The sequence below is a fragment of the Lepidothrix coronata genome, unplaced genomic scaffold (assembly GCF_001604755.1).
Source record: "Lepidothrix coronata isolate B3197 unplaced genomic scaffold, Lepidothrix_coronata-1.0 Scaffold141, whole genome shotgun sequence".
Classification (NCBI taxonomy): Eukaryota; Metazoa; Chordata; class Aves; order Passeriformes; family Pipridae; genus Lepidothrix; species Lepidothrix coronata.
The window spans coordinates 106,768-132,518 of NW_016690321.1; the positions used below are offsets into that span (position 1 = coordinate 106,768).

Genomic DNA, 25,751 nt, shown 5'->3' on the forward strand with positions numbered 1-25,751 from the left:
GGAAGTGTTCAAAAAAGGAGTAGAGGTGGCACTTCACAATATGGTTTAGTGGGCATGGTGGTATTCAGTTGAAGGTTGAACTTGATGATCTCAGATCCAACATATATGATTCTATGATACTGTACCCTCCTGCCTCTCCCTGTAATGGAGGTGATTTCTGGATAATCACATCTGCAGTCCTCTAGCTTGACTCAGAGGTGACTGCAGGGGAGCTGGAGGTTGACACACACCAGCTTCTGCAAACACACATCATGTCACACACAAACAGGCTGGGTCCACAGCTGAGACAGTGGCTTACTGTTACCCAGGCAGTCAGGGACACCAGTCCTAAACCAGAAAATAGATTGTCTAACCTGAGAACAGGGGCTAATCACAGCATGGAATTTCTGGATAGTTTTCCAATTTCCTGAGGAAAAACTCTTGTCATTGTGTATCAATGAGGTGAAGCTAAGCAGCAAAAGATCTCACACCTGAAACCATCCTAATCTCTTTAAAGGTGGAAGAGGGACCCATTTGACTGGTGGGTGCTGAGCAAGGAGATTTTGTGTCCCCTCTTGACTTACCCTTCCAGGGTAGTGGGCAACCCAAATCCCAAAGGAGCACAGCAATCGGATGTGGTCCCTGTGGGTGCAGTGCCATCTTTTCCATCTGCATCTGTTCCATGCAGTTGCTATGACCACTCTTACAGAAGGGGAGTATTGATCCTTGACATGCCCCATCCTCGCAAATTTCTCTGCATGTGGAGAACTGAATAATTTCTCACATAATTAGCCTCTCCATCTATTAGAACAGCCCGAGCCCCAGCAAAGCTCCCAACAACAGCTGGTTTACAGGACAGAGAAGACCAAACAGATAGGACAACTCTTCTGATCAGCAGCCTTATTCAGAAGGGACGCTATTATCAAGTGTAAGGTTTAAGATCCCTTCCTGGAGGAAGATCCCTTCTCTGTAGGGAGAAATGTGGAGGGTCAAAACACCTGGATGCTCTCAAGGCATGAAGTAAGGGGGTGCTTGGGATAGATCTCCACATCAGACTGTCCTGTGCTTCCTGGCACTGACTGAATTGCAACCCAAGCACAGAAGCTGGGTACAGCCCACGCTGGCAGCTAGAGTCCAGGATGTCTGTGGACTCTCCTCTCCAATGTTAATAATTTGCCCTGTCATGTCCTACTAGCTAAATGAAGTAAGTGTAGGTTTCCAGGAACAAGCTGCACGCCTGCCACTTCTGCTTTGTAAAATCAGCCAGCAGCAGCTTGCTGCAGAGATTTCATAAGAGGGAGGAAATCATGGGTTAGAGGCACCTGGTCAAGGGTTTCCCTGGCTGCAGCTATGCCTGGGAGAAGCTCCCAGTCCTGAGCTGGACCAGATCTGCAATCATGAACTGACAGCAGGGGGAATGGGAGCATGTCCCAGTCAGGCAAAATGACCTTCTGTCTCCATGGGAAGGACAGCTGAGATGCAGCTCCCTGCACCCAAACCATTTATCCTCCCATTACACCATGGCCTCCTACTTAGCCTCCAGCTGTTATCCTGGCCGAAGGGAGGAGAAAAGCAGGAGTGGGATGTAATCCTGTCACATTGTGCTGACAGTGAGTATTCATACTTTGCAGCTTCCTCTGAACATCTGTAGCACTGATTCCCCTGTCTCTGCTCTGTCCAGCTCTGCAGGTGAATTCCTGAAAGCGCTGTGAACTAACTGTGCTTTCTAAAGGCCTGAAGAATGAGAACATTATTTACTTTGGTTGTCGATGGGCATCAAATGGTGTGAAAGAAATGTATGCCATAACTCCATTGCTATCTGGGACCAAAATAACAGATAAAAGGAGAAAATCTGTGGGAGTTATCATTATATGGAGTTGCCATGGAAATAGCATGAGAGAACTTGGAGGAGAGCTATCACACCATGTCTCCAGGAAGGCATAAATCTCCTGCTAACCACACTCCTTTTTATCACATTAACAGGTAATATTTTTTGGTTTAGCAAGAGTTGGGAAAATATCAAAGCACACTTCTGACATTTTTGTCTATCCCTTAATTTCTCTGACCAAGACCTCTCTGACCCCTGAAGAGGTAGAAAACTGAACCCTAATGCTATTGGTAAATTGCCCTAGAAACCATTTGATAATTTCGGTAAAATGAAAGAAGGATGTCATTTTCCCCAGAAAATATTATTGACTTTCTGAAATCATATGAGGAAAAAAATGAAAAAACCCATCCTTTTAAAAAATGTACTATTCTAAGACTTATTTTCAAATTTAAAAACTACATATTTCATTAAAAAGATTTTTTAAATGCTGATTTCTAAGGAAAAGTGTTACAATTTAAAGGATCTCAGAATTTCAGTGAAGTTGCTGTCCTGCACCATTGCATTATTCTGGGAAGCCCATTTTCTTCTCCTCTCTCAGTTGACAAACCCCACTTTTAATCTATCTCATCCCCTCTGATTAGGACAGGACAACCAAGTCTGCTCATACGGTATATCTTGAGACCTCACAAACACAGCTCCAAGGCATGATGTCGTATAGGGGTGGCATCCTCCAGCACACATGTCCAGCTCTCCACCCTGCTCTTCCTGGTAGGCCATGGGTCACTCCTCTGGTGGGCAGTCCCCACTCGGGACTATGGTGATGGCTGTGGCAATCTGACCCAGAGTAAACTACCACTTGGATCCAGCTGTTTCTGAGTATAGACATGCAAATGTGAGTGAATGAAACTAGTTCTCTTCTTTACCAAAATTGTTGTCCACTCCTATAAGGCTTCACATTTTGTTTTGCTATGTTATTGCTCCAATGCTGCAATATTTTTTTCTCACTCCTTCTCCTACCCTTTGTCAGTGCTTTGGGCACTACAGACTGTATCTGAGACAAAAAGAACCCTCAGCCTGCAGCTAGGCTCCACAGGGTAGAGAGCAGGCTGGAAAGCCTGGAGCAGGGCAGCAGCAAAGCCTTCATATTTGTACCTGCTCCATTTCAGCAGAGCCAATAAGTGGGAAAGGAAAGATGCCCAGGAACCTCCAATGAGACCTTATCTTCTCCACCCACCAGTACCAATGCTTTTGCCCTGCATCAGTACTACAAGGGCAAGTGAGATGAAAGGAAGAATAACAAGAGAGGAAGCCAAAGAGCATGGTCCCCAAACACTCCTTTAGGAGTCAATTCAAGTTATGTTCTAGTTATTGACCCCAATTCTGGCTCAGACCACCAATCTCAACAACTTAATTTCTATCACAGTTGTGACTCCACCTGCAAAAGCTGGGACCTCAAATGATATAAAGGTCTGCATTTATAAACGTCTCTCCTATAGAATAGCTGAAGCCATAGAATTAATTTGCGTGGGGTGACAACTTTGGCCCAGGCTTCTTCTTTGCTTATAGATATCAGGTTTGCCATTATGGCAGTAATTTCAACTTTTTTCCCTAAAGCTGTCTTAAAGAGAGAAAAGAAGGAGAGGACAGGAAAGTCTCTTTTGATATCTTCATTTCTCAGGCAGAAGTCTTACAATTATCTAAGAAAGAAAACTTTTGTGTTAAGTTCTTGTAGATTGTTTTGTCTTTTTGCTCAGCGGCAATTTAAGATAAAATTATATACATAATTTCATAAATGCTATTTATAAAGTTGTGAATACATATCATGCATATTTTGTGCCAAAATGAATCCATTTTTACCCCTGGGAAATGACAAGTCCCAAACACTGAATAAGGGGCTATTTTTAAGGCATTTGTTGCTGAGTAGCATCTCTCTGTCTATAGCCATGGGAATAGACACCATTTTTAGCTTCTCATAGTTCTGGAGCTGGATTTGTTCCAGAACAGTTTGTCACAACAGAGGGCCATTGGATGGCTATTTATGATAAATGGATTTGTGGATTATGGGATCAAACATTTTAGAAAACAACTGTGCTTACCTTCACATCAGAACTGTTTGGGGAGCTCCTATTCATACCCTTGCTGCATCTCCCAGGAGCAGGAACTGAAGTTACTGAGAAACACTCTGTCCAGGTGACAGTTCTCAGGACAGTTTCCTCAGCTCCCGGTGTGCCTGCTTGTATCTTGGTGCTTTCAACAGAGTTATCTGGAAGCAGCTGCCTCCAGCATTGCTTCAGGATTGTTACTTTCACATGTTTCATTCCAAGGAAAGGGAAAACATCCAGAACCTTTTCAAATGCTACTGCCTTAGCATCAGGAGTGGGAGTAACTTGAAAGGTGAAACAAAAATCCCTGTCTGTATTTGCAATTTTTGCTACATTCTGTGCATTCTGGGCTTTCATTCAAAATAAACAAATTTTTAAAGGCCAAAACTTAAATCATATGCTAAGAAAAAAACCTTTATTTTTTTCTCTTATTCAGAAATAGCATCATTGCAATGAAAAATAAATGAACTCTTGTTGCCTGTTAACAAACCAGCTCTGTGGAGAGCTGTCTCCAGCCAAACAACTCCCCTGGCTCAAGATCTGACCTTTATTGCTGGATTCAGAGAGAAGTCCTGTGCAACCATTTAACAGCTGATACCAACTATGCCTGGAGCATGCATCTGAGAAGCAAAGTGGGGAACAAGGCACTGCTGGCCCCACAGGTGAGAAGTGCCACTGCCATGCCCAGTGGGATGGAAGAGGTGAGGCATGAAGCTACATAGGGGTCAACACACAGTCAAAACAACAAATACACCTGGGAGGAACAAAACCACCCTTGGGCACCCTGTGTGCTTGAAACTGTACCCATTTTTTCCTTCTCTATTTGCTCCAGACCCTGTTTCCCCATCTGGATCAAGCAAGCACTCCAAAACCTACAGGACTGCTTTCACAGTTTTGAAATCAACTGGGCAGGTTGATTCACACTGGAGGGTGTTTTAGACAAGGTTCCCAAGACACTGTCTCTCATAAAATTGTCATTTCTGTTTCACTCCCTGCCTCGTGACAGGGAGGGGTGCTCAAAGCAGTCTCAACTGCTCTTTACAGCTCAGGATTTCACCCCTCCTGGGAAGCAGCGCCAAAGATGTCCTCAGAGGAAGAGCCTTGCTTTCCACAAAGGCGTATCCCAGAGGCTTGTGCAAAGCAGATGGCAACACATCAGGAGGAGAGTCATGTAGGGGATTTCCAGGGAGATCTTTGTTCCCTGGGGCCTGCTGTAGGGAGGAGACACAGTCTCTCTAAAGCAGGGCTGGAGAAGCTGGGAAGCATCTCTGGTTCCTTTTCTGTCTTTAACTTTGCTGCAGCCATCAGGGCATAAGCCCTATTGAAAGGGATTTTTCTGTCTCCCCTGCCAACCTCTGCCAAGGTGAAGGGCCAGTGTGTCAGTCATGGGGTACCCAAGACATTCTGTTCAACCAACCCACCCTCATACCACTCTCCCCTGAGACAGCACAATCAAGACATGAACCTTCTCCTTCCTACACCTCCACAAGATTTTTTTTCCTCTAGCCTTGGTTTCCCATGCATAGGTATTGGTGTGCAGGTGTGCCATGGTTTAACCCCAACCAGCAATGAAGCACCACACAGCTGCTCACTCTTCCACCCACCCTGATGGGGTGGGGAAGAGAATCAGAAGAGTAGAAGTGAGAAAACTTGTGGGTTGAGATAGAGACAGTTTAATAGGTAAGGCAAAAGCCATGCATGCAAGCAAAGCAAAACAAGGAATTCATTCACTGCTTCCCATGGGCAGGTAGGAATTGCTTTTATCACAGAATATTCTGAGTTGGAAGGCACCCATACTTCAGTGAGCCAGCACATGTTGATTTGGAAAGATGTTCCTTTGCAAAGCTGAGTCATAAAGAGTATTGAGAAACTCTGCAATCAGTGATTAAACAAGAAGAAACATCCACCAGCAGGGAAGTGCCCAAAACTGTCATGCTGAACTCTACTTTTTATTTCAGTGTTTTGCTTTGGGTAAAAGGTTTCATTTGTTTCATTTTTCTGAGCATGATGCATTTCAAATTTCAGACCCTCTCCTCTTATCTTACTCACAGCAACATTCAATTATGTTGATCTTGTACTTCTACAGTTGTGTGGGAAGGTGTCTGAACTTTTTGTTTAATGATAGAAGACATTTCAATTGCTTTTTTGGACTCCAATTAGGAAAGATCTTAAATTAGACATTGGGGATATAAAAAAAAATTGAACAAAACTGGAAAACAAGGGAGAATATTTGCCATGGCAATCCTTCTCTATTTTCTTTTGGGACATGAAAAGTATGTGCTGAAGAAGACACATCCCCAACACACACATCTCTTAGACCCAAATCCACCTAGCTTCCCAGTCCAGACACGGGTGGGGTGGGTGGTGCAGCCACCCACATAGCACAGGCATGGGCTCTGCTATCCCACCACTAGGAGTCCCAGTGTCCTATCACACTGCCAGTGTCACACTGCACACCCAATGCCAGACTGTCACTCAAGTCGCAATGCAGGTCAAAGTGCTGCACCACGTGGTATCTTTCAGGATGTGGTTTCTGGGATATTTTACTTCCACTGGTACTTTTAAAAATCTGCACATTAGATTCAGGCTCCTCAACCCAGTTTTCTCACAGGGATTGCACAAAAGATATGTCCGAGACTTGCCTGGGACCTTGAACTGCTGATCAGTCAGACCTCACACTCGCCCTAAAAACATGCACCCAACTCTCACCTAGGCATAGGGTCTGGATCTGGAATTTAGCAGACAGATCCTCAGGAATCAAGCAGTATTTGCACTGACCCATCTGCTGCAGCAGCTCCCACAAAGGACTAGAAAAAAAGCATTTGCCATTATTGAAATCTGTCTTGTGCAACGGATTCTGCTGAGAGCAAAGCAGATATTATGAATGAGCTGACAAAACCAGCCTGCTGTTGGCATAGGCACCAAGCAGAGACAGAGTAGCTACACTGGAAGTGTTTCATCCATTACTGTCAGAGAAGTCCTTTTACCACTGATCTTGCTCAAATAAATCATGTTGCCAAGCAGTTTTATAGAGGCGTTATACATCCAAAGCTACTTATGGTCCTGTTAAAAGAGATGCATTTCTTTTTTAGCTCAATGTGGCTGAAAAGCTGCCACAGAAGAAAGAGCTGTTGCTCAGAGCGCTATTGTAAAAGAGGTATTTTTGTAATTACAATAGGGAGGGACCATGTGAGCTAAGGAACCACTGTCTTCTTCCTCTGACCCATCGCCTCCGGGCAGCATTGCAAAGCTGAAAATTTGCTACCACAAGCACAATAGCTGCTCACACAGTCTTTGCCATGGGGATTGATGAAAATGGGGAAATAATGATGTTACTTCCTCATTCACCATAAATCACCCAACCCTTCAAAGTGACTGGAGTATTATAAGTCTGGTCAGATTTCTATGGACAACTTAACCAATTAGCTCTTTTATAAAGGCTGTCATCTTCTTAAGGCAGTGTTAGATACATTTAGGCATATATCTACAAAAGAAAGTATTTCTTTCTGAAGCTAACAAAGCTTTCATTCTAGCAAACTTAAAATTTTGGTCTGCAAATGTTCACCCTGTGGCTGTGTTCACACTAGCAAGTTATTCAGTGACTGCAGAAGCCAACCAATAGATCAAAGTAGCTGGTCTAGATACACACTACATATACACCTATTTATACACATAACACACATACATATATATACATAGATATGGTTTGCCACCATTAATGCCAGCAGGAAAATTCCTTACTAACGAGTAGAGTAGCTTAGGAAGACAGCATGTCCAGCACAGCTAAATCTACATGGCACATGTATAACTTCCATCAAGATTATGCTTTTGAATTTGACTCTGTTTAAATGTAGCCCTTCCCATGGCCAGTCGTACTGCTGTCATACTGCTGCTTTGCATAGCATGGGGAGGGATCTGTCCATCTGCTAATAAGCATCAAGGGCACTCCTGTCTCTGGAACGCAGAGATAATTCCCAAAGCCATTACCCTGCTGAGCCTGTCCAGCCCAGCAGGCAGCACAGGCAGCTGTGGAGCTGCTCCACTGCACTGACAAGTGAGGCAATGGGAACAGGGCCACAGACAGCAATGTGGTCTGAGACACACAAACCCACCGCATCCCAACAACTCAGCAAGCCATCCTCCAGCAGTACCGAGGTACCTTAGCAAGAAGAAACATCCACCTTCCAGTTTCCCCAGCACTGTTTTTTTAAATCCACACACGACAGGTAATGTCACGCTGCCCTGTCAAACAACAGAAAAGCACCAAAATCTCTCCATTTCAGCATTTGCTTGAGGCAGAAAAGGGCACTGGACAGGCACAGAAGAGAAATAAGGAGGCCTCTAGGCAATCTGCGGTACTATTAACTCTTGGAGAACAAATACAGGAGGGAACAGAAAAAAAAACTTTTTTTTTTTAATTTAACATCAGTTCAGGAGTCAATTGTGTGTAACACAGTGCCTGTGGCCACGCTGGCTTCAGGTCAAAATCCAGAACACACCTCTGGCTTCTGGCCCCAGCACAAAGAGGTTTCTGGAAATCCTCCAATGTCAACAGTGAGTCTGGCTGTCCAAACAAACACGCACTTGCAGTGGCAGAGGTGTATCAAAAAGATGGCCGATGCAGCTGCCTAAGGAGCAACCTGCTGGAAACCATCAGCCAAAGTGTATTTCTATCCTTCCATATGTAAGGAATTCCTTCCCATAGGACAAAAGGATGCCATGGATAGTAACTGTAAGTCTAGAAAGCAACTGGACAAATGCAGGGGATAAAGTGTACCTGGGTCCATTAAGCACAATAACAAAAATCCCTCGGCCACATTGTACTAAAGATAGAAATATTTAGAGGAGGTATCAGCCCACAGTTGCACTGATTCTGTAATCTGTCTCAGGTGTCCACTACTGTCCATCACTGGCAGCAGGGCACTGACCTACACAGGCCTCAATGGCACAAAATGTGTAACATTTCCGGATTGTAGATCATGTTGAAAATCAGTCATGAGTATTTGCTTGAACACTCGTGTTCACTGTCTGTGAACTGCAGCCACAGACACACACCATTTTCCTCAGGTGAGCAGGCCCCTAGTTTCTACATTAACACAAATGCATCACTCAAAGCCTCTCAGAGGAAAAAATGAAAGAGATTATTTCATCAACTCCCGTCTTGCACAGTCAAATAATGCAGGGTCACACCAGGATACCTAAAATAGCAATTTATTGGAAAAAGCATTATGACTATTTATAGATGCTGTGACATGATTAGTACCTGAAAAAGAAGAATAAACTGGCAACCTACAGTCCAGCAAATCAACAATTCCCACTGAGCTCACAAACTCAATGATCAACACAGATGTTGTAAATTACAATATTATATTTATTTCAAAACTCCAGAAAATGCAGAAAAAACACAGGCATCTTTGCATACGGAAAAGGCAATTCAGTTTGCTTAAGGCTTTGATATAATGTAACACTGGTTATGAAACTCTATCCTGCCTGCCACATGCAAAAGGCCAGTAGCAGGGCTGCTGTAGGCAAAGCCTACAGATGTGATTACTCTTATAGTTTGTTCAGAAGCTCTCGTTCTCTGTTTAGAGTGTATGCATGTTATGGAAAAACCCACCATGCTGCTGAGATGCACAGTTCTCTTCAAGGTTTATAACTGGTCTTCCTAACATCTGAGATTTCACAGGATAAATTTTGAGAAATGTCAAGGTTTTGATCATTGCAGGACATTCACCACTGGTAGCCAGAAAGGACTGTATCCACAGGCTAAACACAAATTCCAAAATGAACCTGGGAACACATAAATCAGACAGCACTGTGCTCTTCCATTCCTTACCCATACAGGTAAAAATAATACAGGACATGAATAGGTCCCTTTGGATTTAGGAATGGGCTTAAAGGGGCATTTGCTGCTTAAAAAATTCCTTCGAAAGCTAATCCTTTGTCTGTCTTGATTTCTCTTTTGATTCTCCCTCCTCTGCATTGCAATCACTAACTGCAGCCAATAGCTTTTCCCTTGTTGTTTGTTTTTAATTAAGTGATATCTGCTCTTTTTACCCATCATGAACTAGCTGCTCTTGCACAGTCCCCTCAAGTGACTGAAACACTCTCGTGAGGTCCGCAGCAAAGCTCTTTTATGGCTCAGCAAGAGAGAAAAGGAAAGCACATCAGAAACTCAAGTTTTCTCCTTTCGCTCCCGAGATTTGTTCTCTGTAAGCAAACAGCTTGATCAGCCAAAAGCCAAGATGCCATCTGACAAATGTCTCTTTCAGCTCCAGGGGAAAATGGCCTTTGGAAAGCACCTGAGCTTTCGGGCACTTAATCATCAGAGGACCACACCTCTTTTAGTAGAGGTAATGAATTATACAGGCACCCACAGCAGCATGGTGTGGGAGTGCATTCCCACTGAGGGCATTCTGCTGCGTCTCTGGCAGAGCCCACAGCTAAAATGCTGGTTTGATGCCTAACAGTTCAATATTGTTGGTCTTCTTGAAACAAGACCCACACTTGGTATTGTATTTGAAGTTTCCAAAAGGCTGTTATTCATCATTTGATATAAGTCCCAGTTTTCAAGAACAGTCATGTTCTCCTTCTCCTCTAAAGAAAACAGCTGCTCTGAGTAGCCCTTCAAAAACAGACACCATTTAAGAGAAGTTTTTTTAAAGATTGGCACCCACAGTAGTTTCACTATATGTTCACCATTCTTCAAATGCACCCTCAGATCACAAATGATAAGCATCTGCTTTCTTCCCAGCCTGTATTTTTCTAATTCAATTAGATTACCAAACACATTTTAGCTTTGGCCATTGTATAGGCTGGTTTTAAAGAAATGTTACACAAAAGCAACAGGAAGGTGAGGAAATGATCTTGGGGTCTCCAGGTCACATTGTCCAGCTGCTAGCTGAGATCAAGACATAGCACGCCCCAAAATGTCTCACCTCAAACAGAAGAACAGCTGCAAACAGAAACCTGGATCTTTCTCTAAATGACATTTCTCAGTCAGATGACAGAAGCGTTGATCTCCTGCACACTCTGAATTAAAGGATGTTTATTTTCACTGTGCTGTGCTGGCAGCAATGCCTGTGTCCCTTTAGACTGCTTGTGGAATGGCAAAGATAAAAGCAGCATTTTACAGCTGCAGAAAACTCAAGGAGATAAAAAACTCACTGTATGACTGTATGCACTTTCATCATGTTCCCCTGCCCGTCTCAGGTGAGACTAATAGTCTGCCAACACTTGGACGTGACTCCTGTCAGGCACCAGTCTTGCTAATTAAGTACTTTTGGCTTTCTCAGCATTGAACTATGGGAGCACAAAGGAGATAAAAGCAAGCCACAGAGAGATCAAGAGAGTCTGTGTAGCTGAGGACCTGGTCTGGAATGAAGGAGCAGGACCATCAGGAGGGTCAGCAAGTGTTCTTCTAAAATGGCTGGTCAATAAAAGACTAAGGCATAGGTGTGGAGAAAGGCAATGATAGTTTTTCGCCTCTGCTGAATTATTAGTTTATTTTAAAGAGAACAGGGACATAGGGTGGGGAGGTTATCAGTGCAAGGCAGCAGCACGGGGAGCCAGATGTTCACTCTTTCACAAACCAGACCTCATTGCGTCGTCCATAAGGCTTCATAGGGGGGTCATAACCATTGCACAAGTAGAAATCCTTGCGGTATGCAGCTTCACTCCCCAGAGCAGCCTTCAGCTTGGCAGCATAGTTCACGTAATCCGTCTCTTTGGCATAGCCACCAAACTGCCTGTAAAGAAGTCAAACACAGAGAGGTGTTGCTTCTGGCAAAGCACAGAAAGGGAGAGAGAGAGAACAATATATAGCCATGGTATATTTAGACACGCATTTTGGTCCAGGTCCTGCCAATATGTACTCATGCATGCACTGTTCAGTGTGAACCAGCACACTTCAACTTCATCTGTGATAGATGACGTCTCAACGGTTACACAGCCAGGGTGGAATCATCCATTGGCAGACCCCAAATGGATCTCCCCAAACATCCCCATGTGTATCACTCAGCAGAATGGCCCTGCCCTTTGAATCAACACCATATCAGAGGAACAACTTTCTAGGACACAAGGTTATGTCCATCAGCTCAGCCCACAGTCCTAACACCAACGCTATCAACAATCATATTCACTGTGGTGTTATCATCTGCTGAAAGCCTGATCATAAAGGAAAGCCAAACTCTAGCTAGCCCAAGAAAAAGGGGAGGTTATTGCCTACAACAGAGACATTGGCAATTATAGCACATGATGCTATTAAAAAGAAGTGGGCTGGAATGAGTCTGGTTTATGTCGAACTCCCACCAAGAGGAACTGTTTTCACATCAGCCTGCATCTCACCACCTTGCTTCAGGGCCAAGCTTTGAGACAAAACAGCCTGATATTGCAGAAGTGTCCCACGCCCAGAGCAAAGGCCAAGCAGCAATTGCAGGCAAGTTCAGAGTCAGCCAAAATAGTTCAAGAAAGGAAGCAGAGGAACTTTCAAATGGTTAAAGACAAGGTGAAGATCTTAGTGCTAATGTTATGCTAGTTTTCATCCAGGCTGCCAGTCAAGAGCCAAAGACATCCAAAGGTGATTTGAAGCAATGAAATGGTTGCTTGTTTCCATGGTGAACTCTAGTGTGAGTCCATCTAAATGAGACTTTAGCTGATACCTGTACTTTGATGTGAACCACATCAAAGGATGTTCTTGATGACTACAAACCATTTGGATCCCAGTAAGTGGGGAAAATAATAGTTTTTGGATAACAGAAATGACTCAGTATCTTTCAGGGCTAACCTCCACACTAGTTTAACCAGTGGAAAAAAGTCCATATTCCAAATCAGTGCAACATGACTAAAGGTAAGAAATTAAATAAAACACCTGTCTTCAGTGTAGACATACCCGTCCATCTCTACCACATGCACCCCTTGTCCAGCAAGTCACTGGTAAAACAAACACTGCACTTCAGAGCATGCTAAAAAGACCTCAGCGCTTAGGACTGGAAATCCCAGGATGCATTTCTTACGTAGAATAAATGGTCATCCCCTGTCTCTCTTCAATCTTAATGCTTTCATCAGTAGGACAAGGAGGGTTGTCTTGAAACTGGCTCGGGATTCGCAGAGACACTTTCACTTTATGCTGAAAGGAGCCATCTTCAGCAGGAAAAGCAGTGATGGAGACAGGAGCAGTCATGCCCATACCAACCCCTGAAAGAGACCACAGACACTGCTGAAGAAGTCAAGGTTCTCAGGAACTCACAAAATTAACAGGAGATTCACAAAAGCTAATTTTAGTTTAGGAAAACTCATACTGAATTTCTTGTATATTCAGTCAGGAGTGGGCCCCTCTGGGGCATGCAGGCAGAACAATCATGTCAGGCTTCTGCTTGGGCCAAGCTTTCTCTCCACACAAGGGCCCTGGGAGACAAGGGCCCCAGGTGATCTCCGGAGCGCTTTTTATTAATGGTGCTGGTTTTGTGGTTCTTGGAAACACTCTGTTCTATTGACAAATCACTTCTAACACAACAGGGTCTATAGTTCTGGGGCAGGCCAATGGCACATAAAAATCTAAATCATCATTTAAATTGATACTATCTGCACTTAGTCATGAACCCATAGCCAATACTGGGTGACAGAAGCTTTCTCTTAAACCCTTCCAAATCCTTCCAGACATCCTACGAGTTCCAGTACCCCAAAACATAGTGCTGTTATGGCTTTAAACAGAACTGACCATGCTGTCCACGCTCCAGGAACAGCATGTTTTTTCCCCACTCATTAGCACCAAGAGGCATCACATGGTACTGAAGACCATTTTTCTTCACTCTTCTTGCAGTAGTAAGGAACCTCCAAACCTCAGGATCAGGCAGCCTTTGATACCATAGCTGTGTTTGTGTTCCATGTTATAGAAGGCACCTTTTCTGCTACAGCAACAGGGATCATCACCTTTCCAAAACACACTGCTGTAAATGCCATTTCCCACTGCATCCAGCTCCTACTCCCACAGAGACTATACCAGTACCTCTACTAGATGCTGCAGAAAGGTGTGAGAGCACATGTATACGCCTCAGAACTACTCTGTAGTCGTCTCCTGCTATAAATGGTTAAAATGCATTTACTTTAGTAAAATGAGAATTGGAAGCAATCACCTGGAAGCACTGTTATAAAACATTATGAAATACCATTAAAAAGGAAGCTTCAATACCCTTTCATGAATAAAAACTGCTAGATAATATGTCAAGGGCGGTTATTTCACTGCCTACAAGGCACATCACAGAACCTGTGTCCCAGATACCCTGGATTTCATCAGCTACGGCTCACCCAGGGAGCTGTGATAGATACATGTCTGCCTGTCCTCATGTTGTACCAGCTGCAAGGTAACTCATTCCTGCTTAAACAAATAAATTTTGACATTTTACTCTGAAACAGAGATGGGTTATAAGGGGACTCAGCATCAGTTGGTTGGGCACAATTTAAACTGGCGAGTTTACTTCTCCAAGTGATGAGCCATGCCCATCACAGACTCCCAGTGCCGGGAGCCACAAGCCAGGCGGACCCGCGGTGCCATCGCCTCCATCCATGCTGCCTTCACCAAGCCTCAACCACAAACATCCTCCAAGCCCCCTGGGGCAAGCAGCATCTCTCACCCTTGTCGTTGCTCCCTCCGACGTACTTGAGGAGCTTGACTGCCCCTTCCTTCGAGGCTTCGTCGAACGGCTTCCCCACCAACTCCACCGCCGCAAACCGCCCGCCCTCGCACGCTCTCTCCTCGTAGCTGACCTGCTCCTGGGGAAGGAGGTGGGGGATGGAGACGCTGCCAGGAAGAATGCGCTGCCCGGAGGTGATACTCTCTTCCCCTCACAGCGCCTCATCAGTCCCCGCTGGCGCAGAACCCCCGCAGGGAACAGCGCCGGCCGCCCGCCCCGCCACAGACCTTCTCGCCCTTGCTCAGCACCCGGCAGGGCCATGCCTCCACAGAGCTCAGCAGGGAGTTCTTCACCATGCCCAGCATGGTGCCGCGCCGCTCGCTCCGGTGCCGCTCGGGTCGGCTCTGCCCCGCTCGGCTCGGGTCGGCCCCGCTCGGCCGTGGTGGGAGGGCCCGGGGGACGCCCCGCCGCCTGGAGCGCGGCCATCGCCCCGGGGAGCGCCCGGGGCCGCCTGCGCCGCGGGGCTGGGCCGGAGCGGCGGGACCGGCGGGGAGCGGGCACGGCGGGGCTGGGGCAGCGGGAGGCGGCCCCCGAGGGGGAGGTGATGGAGGGCGCCGAGAAGTGTGAGGAGTAACGAAGTGCGGGAGCAGATGGTACTCATCTGCAGGAGAGAGATAGAGGGGAGAGGAAGTACTGGGGAAGCGCGTAGAGTGGCACAGTGCTCCTGCAACTGCAAAATCATAACCTTTTTTTTTTAATTTAATAAAAAGAACTAAAGGGGAACACAGTCGGTTTTTCGGTTTTTAAGACAGTGAATTTGAGGCAATGCTCTCTGTCTCTGGGTGTTGTAAGGTTTAGGAGAGGGGTAGATCTTAGAAGCCCCTAATGATACTTGGTCTCCCTTGACTGACCACCCAGCCAGTCACCTCTGCTTAAAATTCCGTCCAAATCCCTTCCCAGAAATACACGTAAATGAACACAACAGGGAGCTTAGATGACTTATGTAGCTGGATATATTTATATGCATAGAAGACTTAGACACTTCATGACCACAAGTGTTTTTTTGTTGTGTAAGCCATGTCAAAGGACAAGTACTAGCTAGAGAAAGTGTCTTGCACAGGATCTTTTAAGAAGAGGTTAGCAAAGGCAGAAATCAAATACAGGTCCCTGGGAATCAGTCCCATGGATCAGACCAGCTTCCCCAGGCAGATGAGACAGTCACCTCGAGGTCATTGCTCAGCTGGACTCCTGCCTACTCAAATCGAAGGTGAAAGGTGCAGAAGTAGGCTGACACATAACTTTCCTATACTCTTAAAGAGCAAAAAAGAAAACTGTAAAAGAAATATGACATTAAAGCTTTTCCATCTAAAGAGAGAGGGCCGTGCAAAGGCAAAGAAGTTACAGAAGCTGGCTGTGATCATCAGATTGAACAGGCCGTGTTCGGATCAGGGAGCTGGGCTGGAGCCTGGCATGGATTTTCACAAAGTGAATGACGGGCTGCTATCAATGGTGACAAGGCCACAGACCTGGTAATTTATTAATTATTTATATTTTTTTGTTTATTCACTATTATGCAAGAAATTGCAGAATTGTAGTATACATACGTTGCATACTGCAACTTATTTTTTCTCTTTTAAAGCAAATGGTTTCTCCATTGTGCTGAGAAGTTTTTGCCAAGAGTACCAACTTGCACATATAGGTAGGAACACGTGGACTCCTGGCAGAAGCTGGTGGTAAAATGGTAAAAAGTAAAAGTATACAGTGATCTGGTCTGGCCTCCTATCTCCAGCCATCTGTGACTGAGGGAAGTCTCATCTTTCTGTTTCAAGTAGTCCTCAATTAATTTTATACAAATTCAGATTGCCTGATAGAATGCTCATGTCTAAGATACACCATGAAAGCTGACATTTGTGTTGTATTCTTCCTCCAGATAGGCCAAAATAACCAGCAGTCCCTACAGTCCCGAACAAAGCATCCCTTGGAGGGACCAGCAGTGTGTGCAAGCATGCAGCTGATTCTACAGCACAGCCTAGTAGCTCTAAGTGCAGAATAACAAGAAGTTAGGAGCCTTTCTCTCCTGTTATTCCTTGTAATTTATGTAAATATATTCTGGGATCAAAATACTGTACATTTCCTGAGAAATTATGATGACAACTTCAACAAAGGCATGATTGTATCCTTTTATCTGCCTTTTCACAGTCTTGATTTTTCCCTTCTGTAGCTAAGCTGTGTTTCAAATTGCCAAGCAAAAGCCAAGGAGAGAGTTTCCAAGTTAGAGTTTTGTTATTTTTTGAAAACCTGAACTCAGAGAATTTACATCCGGGAAATATTTATCAGATTGTCTCATACACTGCTCATACCTGCCCACTCAACTAACTCCCAGGTTGCAGCCAAAATTCTTACTGTGTCATTTCTTCTGGTTCATTCTAAAGATTTCATGTGAAACTAGTTTTTTCCCCTTTCCCTCTGGAGGTTATTGTAATGTCACTGAATTTCCTTCCATTAACTCAGGCTTTGGGAATCCTTAAATAGATTGTCTGCATCCTCAGTGCTTATGACTGGATAGTGTTTGCGAAACAACTATCATGCCAGCCACCCCCACAATCTCTTAGACATGATCCATTCTTTATTTCTGTTCTCATAAATTGCTTCATCCAGACCTTAAAAAAATAGTTTCTTTTCCTCCCTGCCTCTCCTGTCTATGTTTCAACAGATTTCATGTACACAATTGACTGCTGTGTGGAAATCTCTGTATTGGATTTATCTTCAGAGACCTGAAGGGCAAGCCCACTCTGTCCTCTGTTCAGTGCATAATTTGATTTCTGCACTCTTTTATATCACCAGCTTTATTGTCAGGAAGCCACAGGCAAGGGCAAGCTGAAGTCAGTGTATTCTGGGTAATCCCCGAGGGACCAAAGTCTTTGGGGTGCGTAGTTGTTAATTTTCTACAGATCTTAATTGTGCTAAAGGGTGTTGGGAAATGTCTGGAGGTCAGTGCTTGCATGTGGAGAAAATACTCTGTGAGTTAGACACCAATTGAAATCTGTGATTTTGGGGATTGAACAATCTCTTAAGCTATTTTGGAAAATCCTTCTAGACACCTATCTATGCCATTAGATGTCTAGATAGTTTTGAAAAAAAAATCCTGTGGTTCCATGGGTCTCGGCAGAAGTCAATTCAATGTCTTTCAGAGTGCTGGAAATTCTGAACGTATCTGCTGAATAACATGGTTCTGAGTCCACAGTCTCAGGTAGCTAAAAAAAACCACTTTTGCAGAAGGCGGATGTTCAAATTTGGTCCCTAGCAACTAACATATCTTCAGTCTTGAAGGATGATGCACAGACCAAGGTTATCCAACCCTACCCACCCTCTGAACATGTGAACACGGAGAATAGGTTAAGGCTATATTTTGAAACAAAGCTTCCTCTCCCTCTCCCTGCCCAGCTGGAAGTGCCAAGTACTAATCCATCTTTCTGCATTCATCAGTTGTTCAACTCTTTTGAAGTTCAAATTCCCCAGCTGTTTCAGATGGAGTGCTTTAAAAATAGGATAGAAAGAAATTCACCTGATCTTTATAGAAAGAGCTTCCTCTGGTAAGCAGAAAGAATGACTGTATAGCCTAAAGGTATTCACACACAAGTGGACTGAGCTTGTCAGCTCTTTTTGCTTGGGACACAAACAGCCATCGCTGAAGAACAGGGTCAAGTCTCACCTACTGACCTAGGTTTGGAAGGCAGCAGCAAAATGCGGAAATTCTGGTCTCCTTCGAGAAGCTGACTTGCGTGTGCTTTGCTTTATTCTCTCCAGCAGCATCCCACTGAGAAAGGCTTAAGCAGATGAAAAAATTAAAGACTTGCCCTTTTTTTCAGGTAGACAATTAACTGCTCTGAGGTCTCCTGCGAACGTACAACCTTCTCCTATGGATCGGAAGTCTCCGCAGCTGAGTATTTCCACGCCTTTGGCTCTGCAGAGCATTCAGTCGAAGGGGAAGGATGGTTTTGCTGATGACATTGAGGCGTTCATTCAGTTCTTCCAGCCTTTTCCTTATCGACTGGACTTCCCTCACGAGATTGTCCACAGCCGCAGAGACAGGGCGGAGACTACAGAGAGAGTAATACAGGAGAGTAACTCAGTTTAGGGAGCGTTCCTGAGCATGCAATGTAATTTACCATGACCTTGTGTTTCTTAACAGGTAAGGGCCCTTAATGATGAAAGAGCTGCAAACAACCATCAAAAGATGCTTCCAAAGCTACCCTTCCCCTTGGGTGTTGGGAATTCATCTGAGGTGCCACATCTGAACCCGGGAAACCATGAGCTTCAGGATCAGCATGGGCAACATGGTCTTTCTACCGTCTGATTTTAATTAGTATTATTTAACTAGGAGTAGACATGGAGTCTGGGCCAGCAATTCCCATGCAGTACTGTTAGTCTTCTACATTTCCAATGAACCAGTCTGTGTCCTTGCCAGCAAACTCTTAATTGTAAACCCAATGCAGGAAAAATGGCTGGATAGTCTCATTACACCTTCCTGGACTAAAGTTAGAACTTTCCAAATACAGAATTTAATATCATCCCTGTTAATCTTAGGTACCAATGAATTTCAGCACTGTCAGTGTAAAAGCTGTGATGAATTCTGTGCTAGAATCAACAGCCATCATGCAAACAGGGAGAAATCCACTTGATGTCAAAGGTAACACATAATCTATGAAGTATATCCTCCTGAAACCCTAATTTGTACAGATATTGTGTGACCTTTTGACTAGTGCCTTTTTTATTCTTCTAGCCTTTTCAACTGGTTCAATGGGTAGCAACTGCAAACAGATTTTTTTTTATTGTTCCTAAAGAGAAAGATGAATTATGGAAGATGACCACTTGCTTTATGAACAATTCTGATTTGAGTTATATTAGGTTTCTAGTAATTCCCACTATTACCCTCTCCTCTCTCTCTTTCGTTGCCCTTCCCACTCTGTTTCCGGAAATATGAGATTGAAGTAAATTTTGTGAATGTGCTCAACAGTTAATATTTCCTGCAATGCAAAGGGGGAATATGATTACATGAACGAGTGAATGGCTTTCTCAGATCTGTGTGTTAGAGACTGAAATAAAAAAACATCACAGGCCCAATTAGCTTCTTCTCCCTGCCTTGTGGCCAAGTCCATGTGGGGGTTTGTAGCACAATTCATTTTTTCCCGCCTGTTCTCACAGGAGTGAGGTGCCAATGACATTTTCTTTAGGATAATTCTTGTTATACAGTGATGGCAATTGAGAACATTTCACAATAAATAATCAGCAGAATATTCAGTTTACTAATCTGACCAGCTAGCACAACAGATACCAAGACAGCGGGTTTCATTTCCCCCAACTGAGCAATATGAAAATTCATCTTAAAGCAGATGAATCCCGCTCAAGGAAGAACACCCAGGAGAGGACTGAATCCCACCTCCAGATCAAGGCAATTACCTGGAGAACTCAGGCAGTAGAGCATTTGGGTTGTTCAGCAGGGTATGCTTCATTTGCCAGAAGATGTCATTTCCCCATTTCTCAAGGGTTTGAGTAATGCTGTTAACACCTTCTATGTTGACCTTGTCAGCTGGGTTAGCAGGATGTCCATGGAAGAGAGGAAATAAATGTGACAGAACAAGAAAACATGAGCCAGTGCTCTGAGTTTGATTCCATTCCCCATCATAACTCAGTTGCAATGAAATGCCAAATATTAAACATATGGAGGATCTAAATTAAAAAGCATAATTCTCTGCCTCCAGGTGCCCAAATTTTCTGCTGTCACTGGTTACCCCAGCTGATTATTTCTAAAACCATTTTTTTCACCAGAAGTCTCAGTAGCTACCCAGGAATCAAAAAAGAGCAGTCATGAATAAGCACTGTGTATCTCACTCCAAGGACAAAGTAGGCAAATCTGCAGCTCTGAGTTACTGAATGCCTCCCATGCTGACCCACCACCATCCTACCGCCTTCTCTGTAGTTCCATTTCTGATGCTGGTCCAGAAAGTCCTCCTGGGATTTACTGCAGGGCAAAAGGATGAAGAGGAGGAAAAGAGCAAGAGTCACCATGATGGCTGTTGCAGGATCTTGACTTCCCTCTGCTCTGTGGAAACAAAAAGTCTTGCTTACTGCTTTATTTATTTCTTTCCTCTCTTTCACCACTTCCCATCTGCCACCACAACACCAAATTTCTCTCTGATGATGTTTAAAGGATCTCTCTGATTCTTTAAAATGTTGTTCAAGTTGCTCAGTATAGCTTTTACAGAAGCACAGGGACTTTTCTGTTTCACAAGTACAAACCTTAGTTTCTTTTCAAGCAATCAAGTGCTACAGAGATGCTTCATCATCTGGCAGCAGCTGTGAAGGTAGTTTTGCTTCATATGGAGCCGTGTTGGGATAGCACCTTATAGCTGTAATTGTTCTGTCAATGTCAGGAGGAGGCAGTACCAGGTATAAAAATAGCCACATCCCCACTTTTTGGGGAAACAAGGTAAAATACAATGAAACAATTAATCAAGTATTTCATAGTGGACAGGATAAAAAAAAATTATCTTTTTGATCTGATCCATTAATCAGTGGCAACGTCTTAGATGCTGCCCAGTAATGGAGCCTCAAAGGCAACCCCACCCTCATGTACTATCTCCACCTTGCCCTGGTGTCAGGGGGTCAGTTCCTCCTGAGCGAAGTTACAGAGTAGGCAAGACAGGTAAATGAACTGATCTGAGCACTTACCTAAGCTTCTTGTTTTCTTTCAAGTTTACCATCATTCTCAAGCCAATGGAAGTCAAACCTTAACCTACAAGCCCTCCTGGACAAGTACCATCTCTAAATGTAAGAGGACAAATCAGTCTCTCCACAGCTTATTCATGCTGATTTGTTATTCTGTCCTAATTAAGTCGTCCCTCAGTGTTGAATCTGGTATTTTTATTTTAAAAAAAGAGTAATGAACAGCTGTTCTGGTAGAAACTGGTTGGAAATATCAATTATGCACATATTGCACAAAGCAAACAGAAAAAATGCATTGCCAAGTTCATGTGTTTTAGTGATGATTTCAGTCATCTGTAGTCACAGTGATAGAGCGGCTCATGTGAGAAGTAGGCACATTCAGAAAATCCAAATTATTCCCCTGTTTAGGTACATGCATCAAAAGCCTAAGGCCTCACTGAAAACTATGAGGATATTAAATTGCTTTTTGAATATCATATAATCCTCGTCTAACAATCTGGGAAGAATTCAGTCACGTCAAAGCCTACCAGGAGCTGTAGCAGATAAAGCAGTAACTATATAATTCCTTTCACTTTGTCCCTTTCTTACATTCGATCACTAGTGTATTCTAATTGCAATTCCATTTATTTTCCCACTATTTAAAACAGCAATATGAATATAGCCATATGTCATGATACTTAAAAAATATTATGTTTCGCCTGTTGGGATGTAATTTGTACTTAGTATTCTTCTAACTGAAGTATTCATTTAAGGGGAAAAAAATTACCTTCTTCCTATCTCACACATACACACACCTCTTCTTTGGCTCAACTCAGAGCTGTTAAAATGAAAATCTCTAAGAAGGTCTGACGATATCACCAAGGCTCATAATGAAAAGGTCCTCATGGACCTTCTTCAAACTATTTGCATTGACACCATAGCTCCTCTGCCTCTCAACTTTTCCAGATAAATACTCCAGCCTTTACACCTTTTTTTTCCTCTCTTTCTTTGAATGACTATGCACTACACATGCCTTTTTAATCTTCCCTGATGGGAAAGGACTTAACAGACACCAATGTGTCAAATTACAAATTATTTGAAAATGCTGCTAACATCAAGGAGGCACTGTGGCTTCCACACTAATTTTAAAACTTTCTGAAGAGGTTGTCCATTCCTTACTCTTTCCACCTCCCACTTGTTTCAATACTCCACAGCTGAGATACTTTGATCTTTCTGTATTTGTTAAAAGAAGGGTGGTAATAAATTCCACCTACGTCTGATACTGAAAATCCAGCCTACTTGAGCTCAAACTTTTTAAAACATCAGGTGCCCAAATTAATCACAATACCCACATGTTCTATTTGCAGGGCCCTTCACAGACCAGTTTCCTTGTAGTTTTGTTCCCCGCATTCCTGAGGGCCTACTGGATTTTATTATCACAGTAAACATCAGGTTATAATCATCTTTGAAATAGATTCTCATACCTCAGACACACAGAAAATGAGCACTCTTCCCTCTGTTAGGTGGAATTGTAGAAGGCAAATGGATATTCACTAATAAGTTTCTAGCTGAAAAGGTCTGCAGGATCATCTGTAATAGGAACCAGATCCTAAGCCCATTCAAATATGTCTTCTGATCTGTTGCAGAGTTGAACTTTAAAGTACTATCAGGGTAGAACACATTGATAAGCAGAGAGAACTCTCTCACATCCTCAGATGGAAACTCTTTCCTAAATGCAGAGGATAACAATAACAACATATTAGCTTTGTCATTGTTACTATTAATTACAGTAATATGGAGAGCTGTCAGAAAATTACATCACATTCTGCCCTTGAAGCCAGGTAGGCTCAGTGATTCACTGGACAATTCCTTCATCTGCAAGCAATGAAGACAGACATATTTGTCTCATTATTACCCAATTTTTTTTCAGCTTTTAACCTTTTGACTCCTTACTTCAATACAATAAAAGAGCTCAGCTAGCTCAATACCCTGAGCACAGCCCTGCTTGGATCAGCAGCTGTGCCATCCAAGCCAGAATCCCTGCCCCAAAGCAAAGCTGTATTGCCAGTATTTGAGCTCCCATAGCTATCCTTCTCCTGTTAACCCCTACAGTTTCTTGTTGACCTAGTATACTCCATTTCAGGTGCTCCTCCCTCCATACACATAGTGGGTAATCACAACAGAGCACTGAGATTTCACTGCTATCTGCCCCAGACTTTGGTACACCGAGGTCAAACGAAATAACTAAAGTTCCTGCTCATGGGTTGTGCTGCCTGCTAGGATACGGGGAAATTGCCTAGGTTATCCGCTCCTGGTACCAAACACAGCTTCATTGAGAGAGCCCTCTCCCACGAAGCCTGAGGAGAACATACTCATCCTGTTGCAGACGTGAGGTGTTGCATTACAATGCAAAGCTTGCCTACCCCTTATGTATCAGGAGGGCTTGAAACCTTCCCCTGTACTTCTGACTGCTCTAAACATGTGTGCTCTCTTGATGTCATGCATGAGCATCCCAAGGTTGTCAGCTCAAGCCCATGCTTGCTTTGAGAAGAGGGTTTTGTTGATTAGTGTTAGCAATCACTGTGATGATATCTAAAATGAAGGATTTTTTTTTTCTGCAGCATTGAATTGAAAGTGAATTACATTTGTGCTTTTCATTTGAGGTTCATTCTCCTCTAATAGCTTTCCCAAGTTCCTTTCAAACTACTTCCAAACTAAAGCTGAAGAGTGATACTCGATTTTGTGTTGTTTGCAGAAAAATAAAATATACTTTTAAGTGAATTGGAGTTTGATCTCAAGTAAATAATAAATACAAAAAATGTATCTCTCACTACAATGGTAATGGATATTTAAACATCAAAGTAAGCTTAAGATTCTCTATTTTGTAAAGGATCTTAATAGATAATAAAGCTATTTTTGCAGACTGTTGGAATTTCTCTATCTTTATTTCCATATGCAGCATTTTAAGAATGTGATAAGGTTATATTACTTACACATACCCAACTAAAATGTTCTGGTTTATGTATTAAGTTCATGAAGGTTTAAGAGATATAAAACAAACAGCTTCATATTAAAAAAAAAGCATATTGTAGCTGCACACAATTTATAAGTTAATGCCAGTTCTGCAAGAACTCCCAGCCTGGGATCCTGAAAAGTCTCTGAGCTTTTAGAGGAGAAAGCTGCCAAGACTATGAGTCCAGAACAATTAAAGTATTTGCAAGCTCTGCTTGCAAAGCGGATGGCATTTTCTAGCTCTCCAAGCAAAAAAAAACAAAACAAAACAAAACAAAAACAAACAAAAAAACAAAAACAAAAAAAAAAACAAAAACAAAAAAACAAACAAAAAACCCACAAAAAACACAAAAAACAAACAAAAAAAACAAACAAAAAACCAACAAAAAAAAAAAAAAAAAGCATATGCTTGTAGTATTGTGTAATGATGAAATATAATGAAAAATGCCAAAAATAATTTTGAAAAATTAGGTCTTACAATATTAACCCACCCACAGTAGTACAGCTAGAATATCACCTGTTTCAAAAGTCTTTATTATAAATCCATTGTAATGTATTATTCTTCAATTTATGTGTGTGTGTGTATAATGCTGTATGTTGGTACATGGACACGCTCAGCTTTGGTTTGGAATAACAATATGTAGGAATAACTATATCTTGGATTTTTCAAGTTTGGCAACATATTTGAGTTAAATAGTGCTTTTTCATATAATTAGGAGCTACACTGCTCATTTTCTACCCAATGTTGTAGGAAGGCAAAGAGCATCTGAATTCCTTGAATAGTCTGACCATCCTGCTAAACAAAGAGATCTGATTGACAGCCCTGATGACAGAGAGGTAGAGTGATGCTGTTGTCAGCAGCCAGCCATACCAATGATAAAGAAAAAAAAAGCTAACTAGGTGCAAAGCACACATCTACTGCAATTTGTAACATTAGTAAAGGACTGTTGGTTTTAAAGAGGTAATATGCACCTTTTGCCTCTTCGCCAGGTGCTCCTGCTTTTTCAGGATATGTCTTATTTTCAACTCTCTTGTTAAGTGCTTGGTGCTTCCTCTTAAGAAATTTCCTCTCTCTCCTTGGATAGGCATCCACAGACCTTGCACTCTCTGTGTCTGCCTGTCTGCCTGACTCTAAGGATTTGCTTGCTCTTTCTTTCTACCTCCTTCTCACACTCTGCACATTCCTGTTCTCTAGAAACGTAAGTAACAATCCTCCAACTTGCACATCCATGCTAGTCTGCACATGAACTCTCTTCTCCTGGCTCTTCCCACTGGTGCCTTTAGAGTCCCTCAACTCAACAAGCTCTTTCCGAGGTGCATGAATGTGTCTCCTCCGGAGGAAGAAACAAAACATTCCTGGGAAAGAAGGCAGAGAATTGCATACAGACATTACCTTTGCTCTTGAGGTCAGTCCTTCTGTGATGAGGCTTCCGAATCTCTGCCTCCCTGCTCCTTTCTTCTCCTTACTACCCCCTCTGCATTTCAGCTTGCAAC

The 25,751-nt window shown here is 43.1% G+C and overlaps 1 protein-coding gene across 1 annotated transcript; it reads right to left on the reverse strand.

Annotated features, from left to right (window-relative positions):
- Nucleotides 1-9,259: 9,259 nt before the first annotated feature.
- On the reverse strand, nt 9,260-14,972 carry HEBP1 (heme binding protein 1). Its single transcript, XM_017827717.1, has 4 exons — nt 14,828-14,972; nt 14,541-14,679; nt 12,924-13,104; nt 9,260-11,657 (listed from the first exon to the last, which is right to left on the reverse strand). The coding sequence occupies exons 1-4, from the start codon at nt 14,903-14,905 to the stop codon at nt 11,486-11,488; spliced, it is 570 nt and encodes a 189-aa protein (XP_017683206.1). The 5' UTR covers nt 14,906-14,972; the 3' UTR covers nt 9,260-11,485.
- Nucleotides 14,973-25,751: the final 10,779 nt, after the last annotated feature.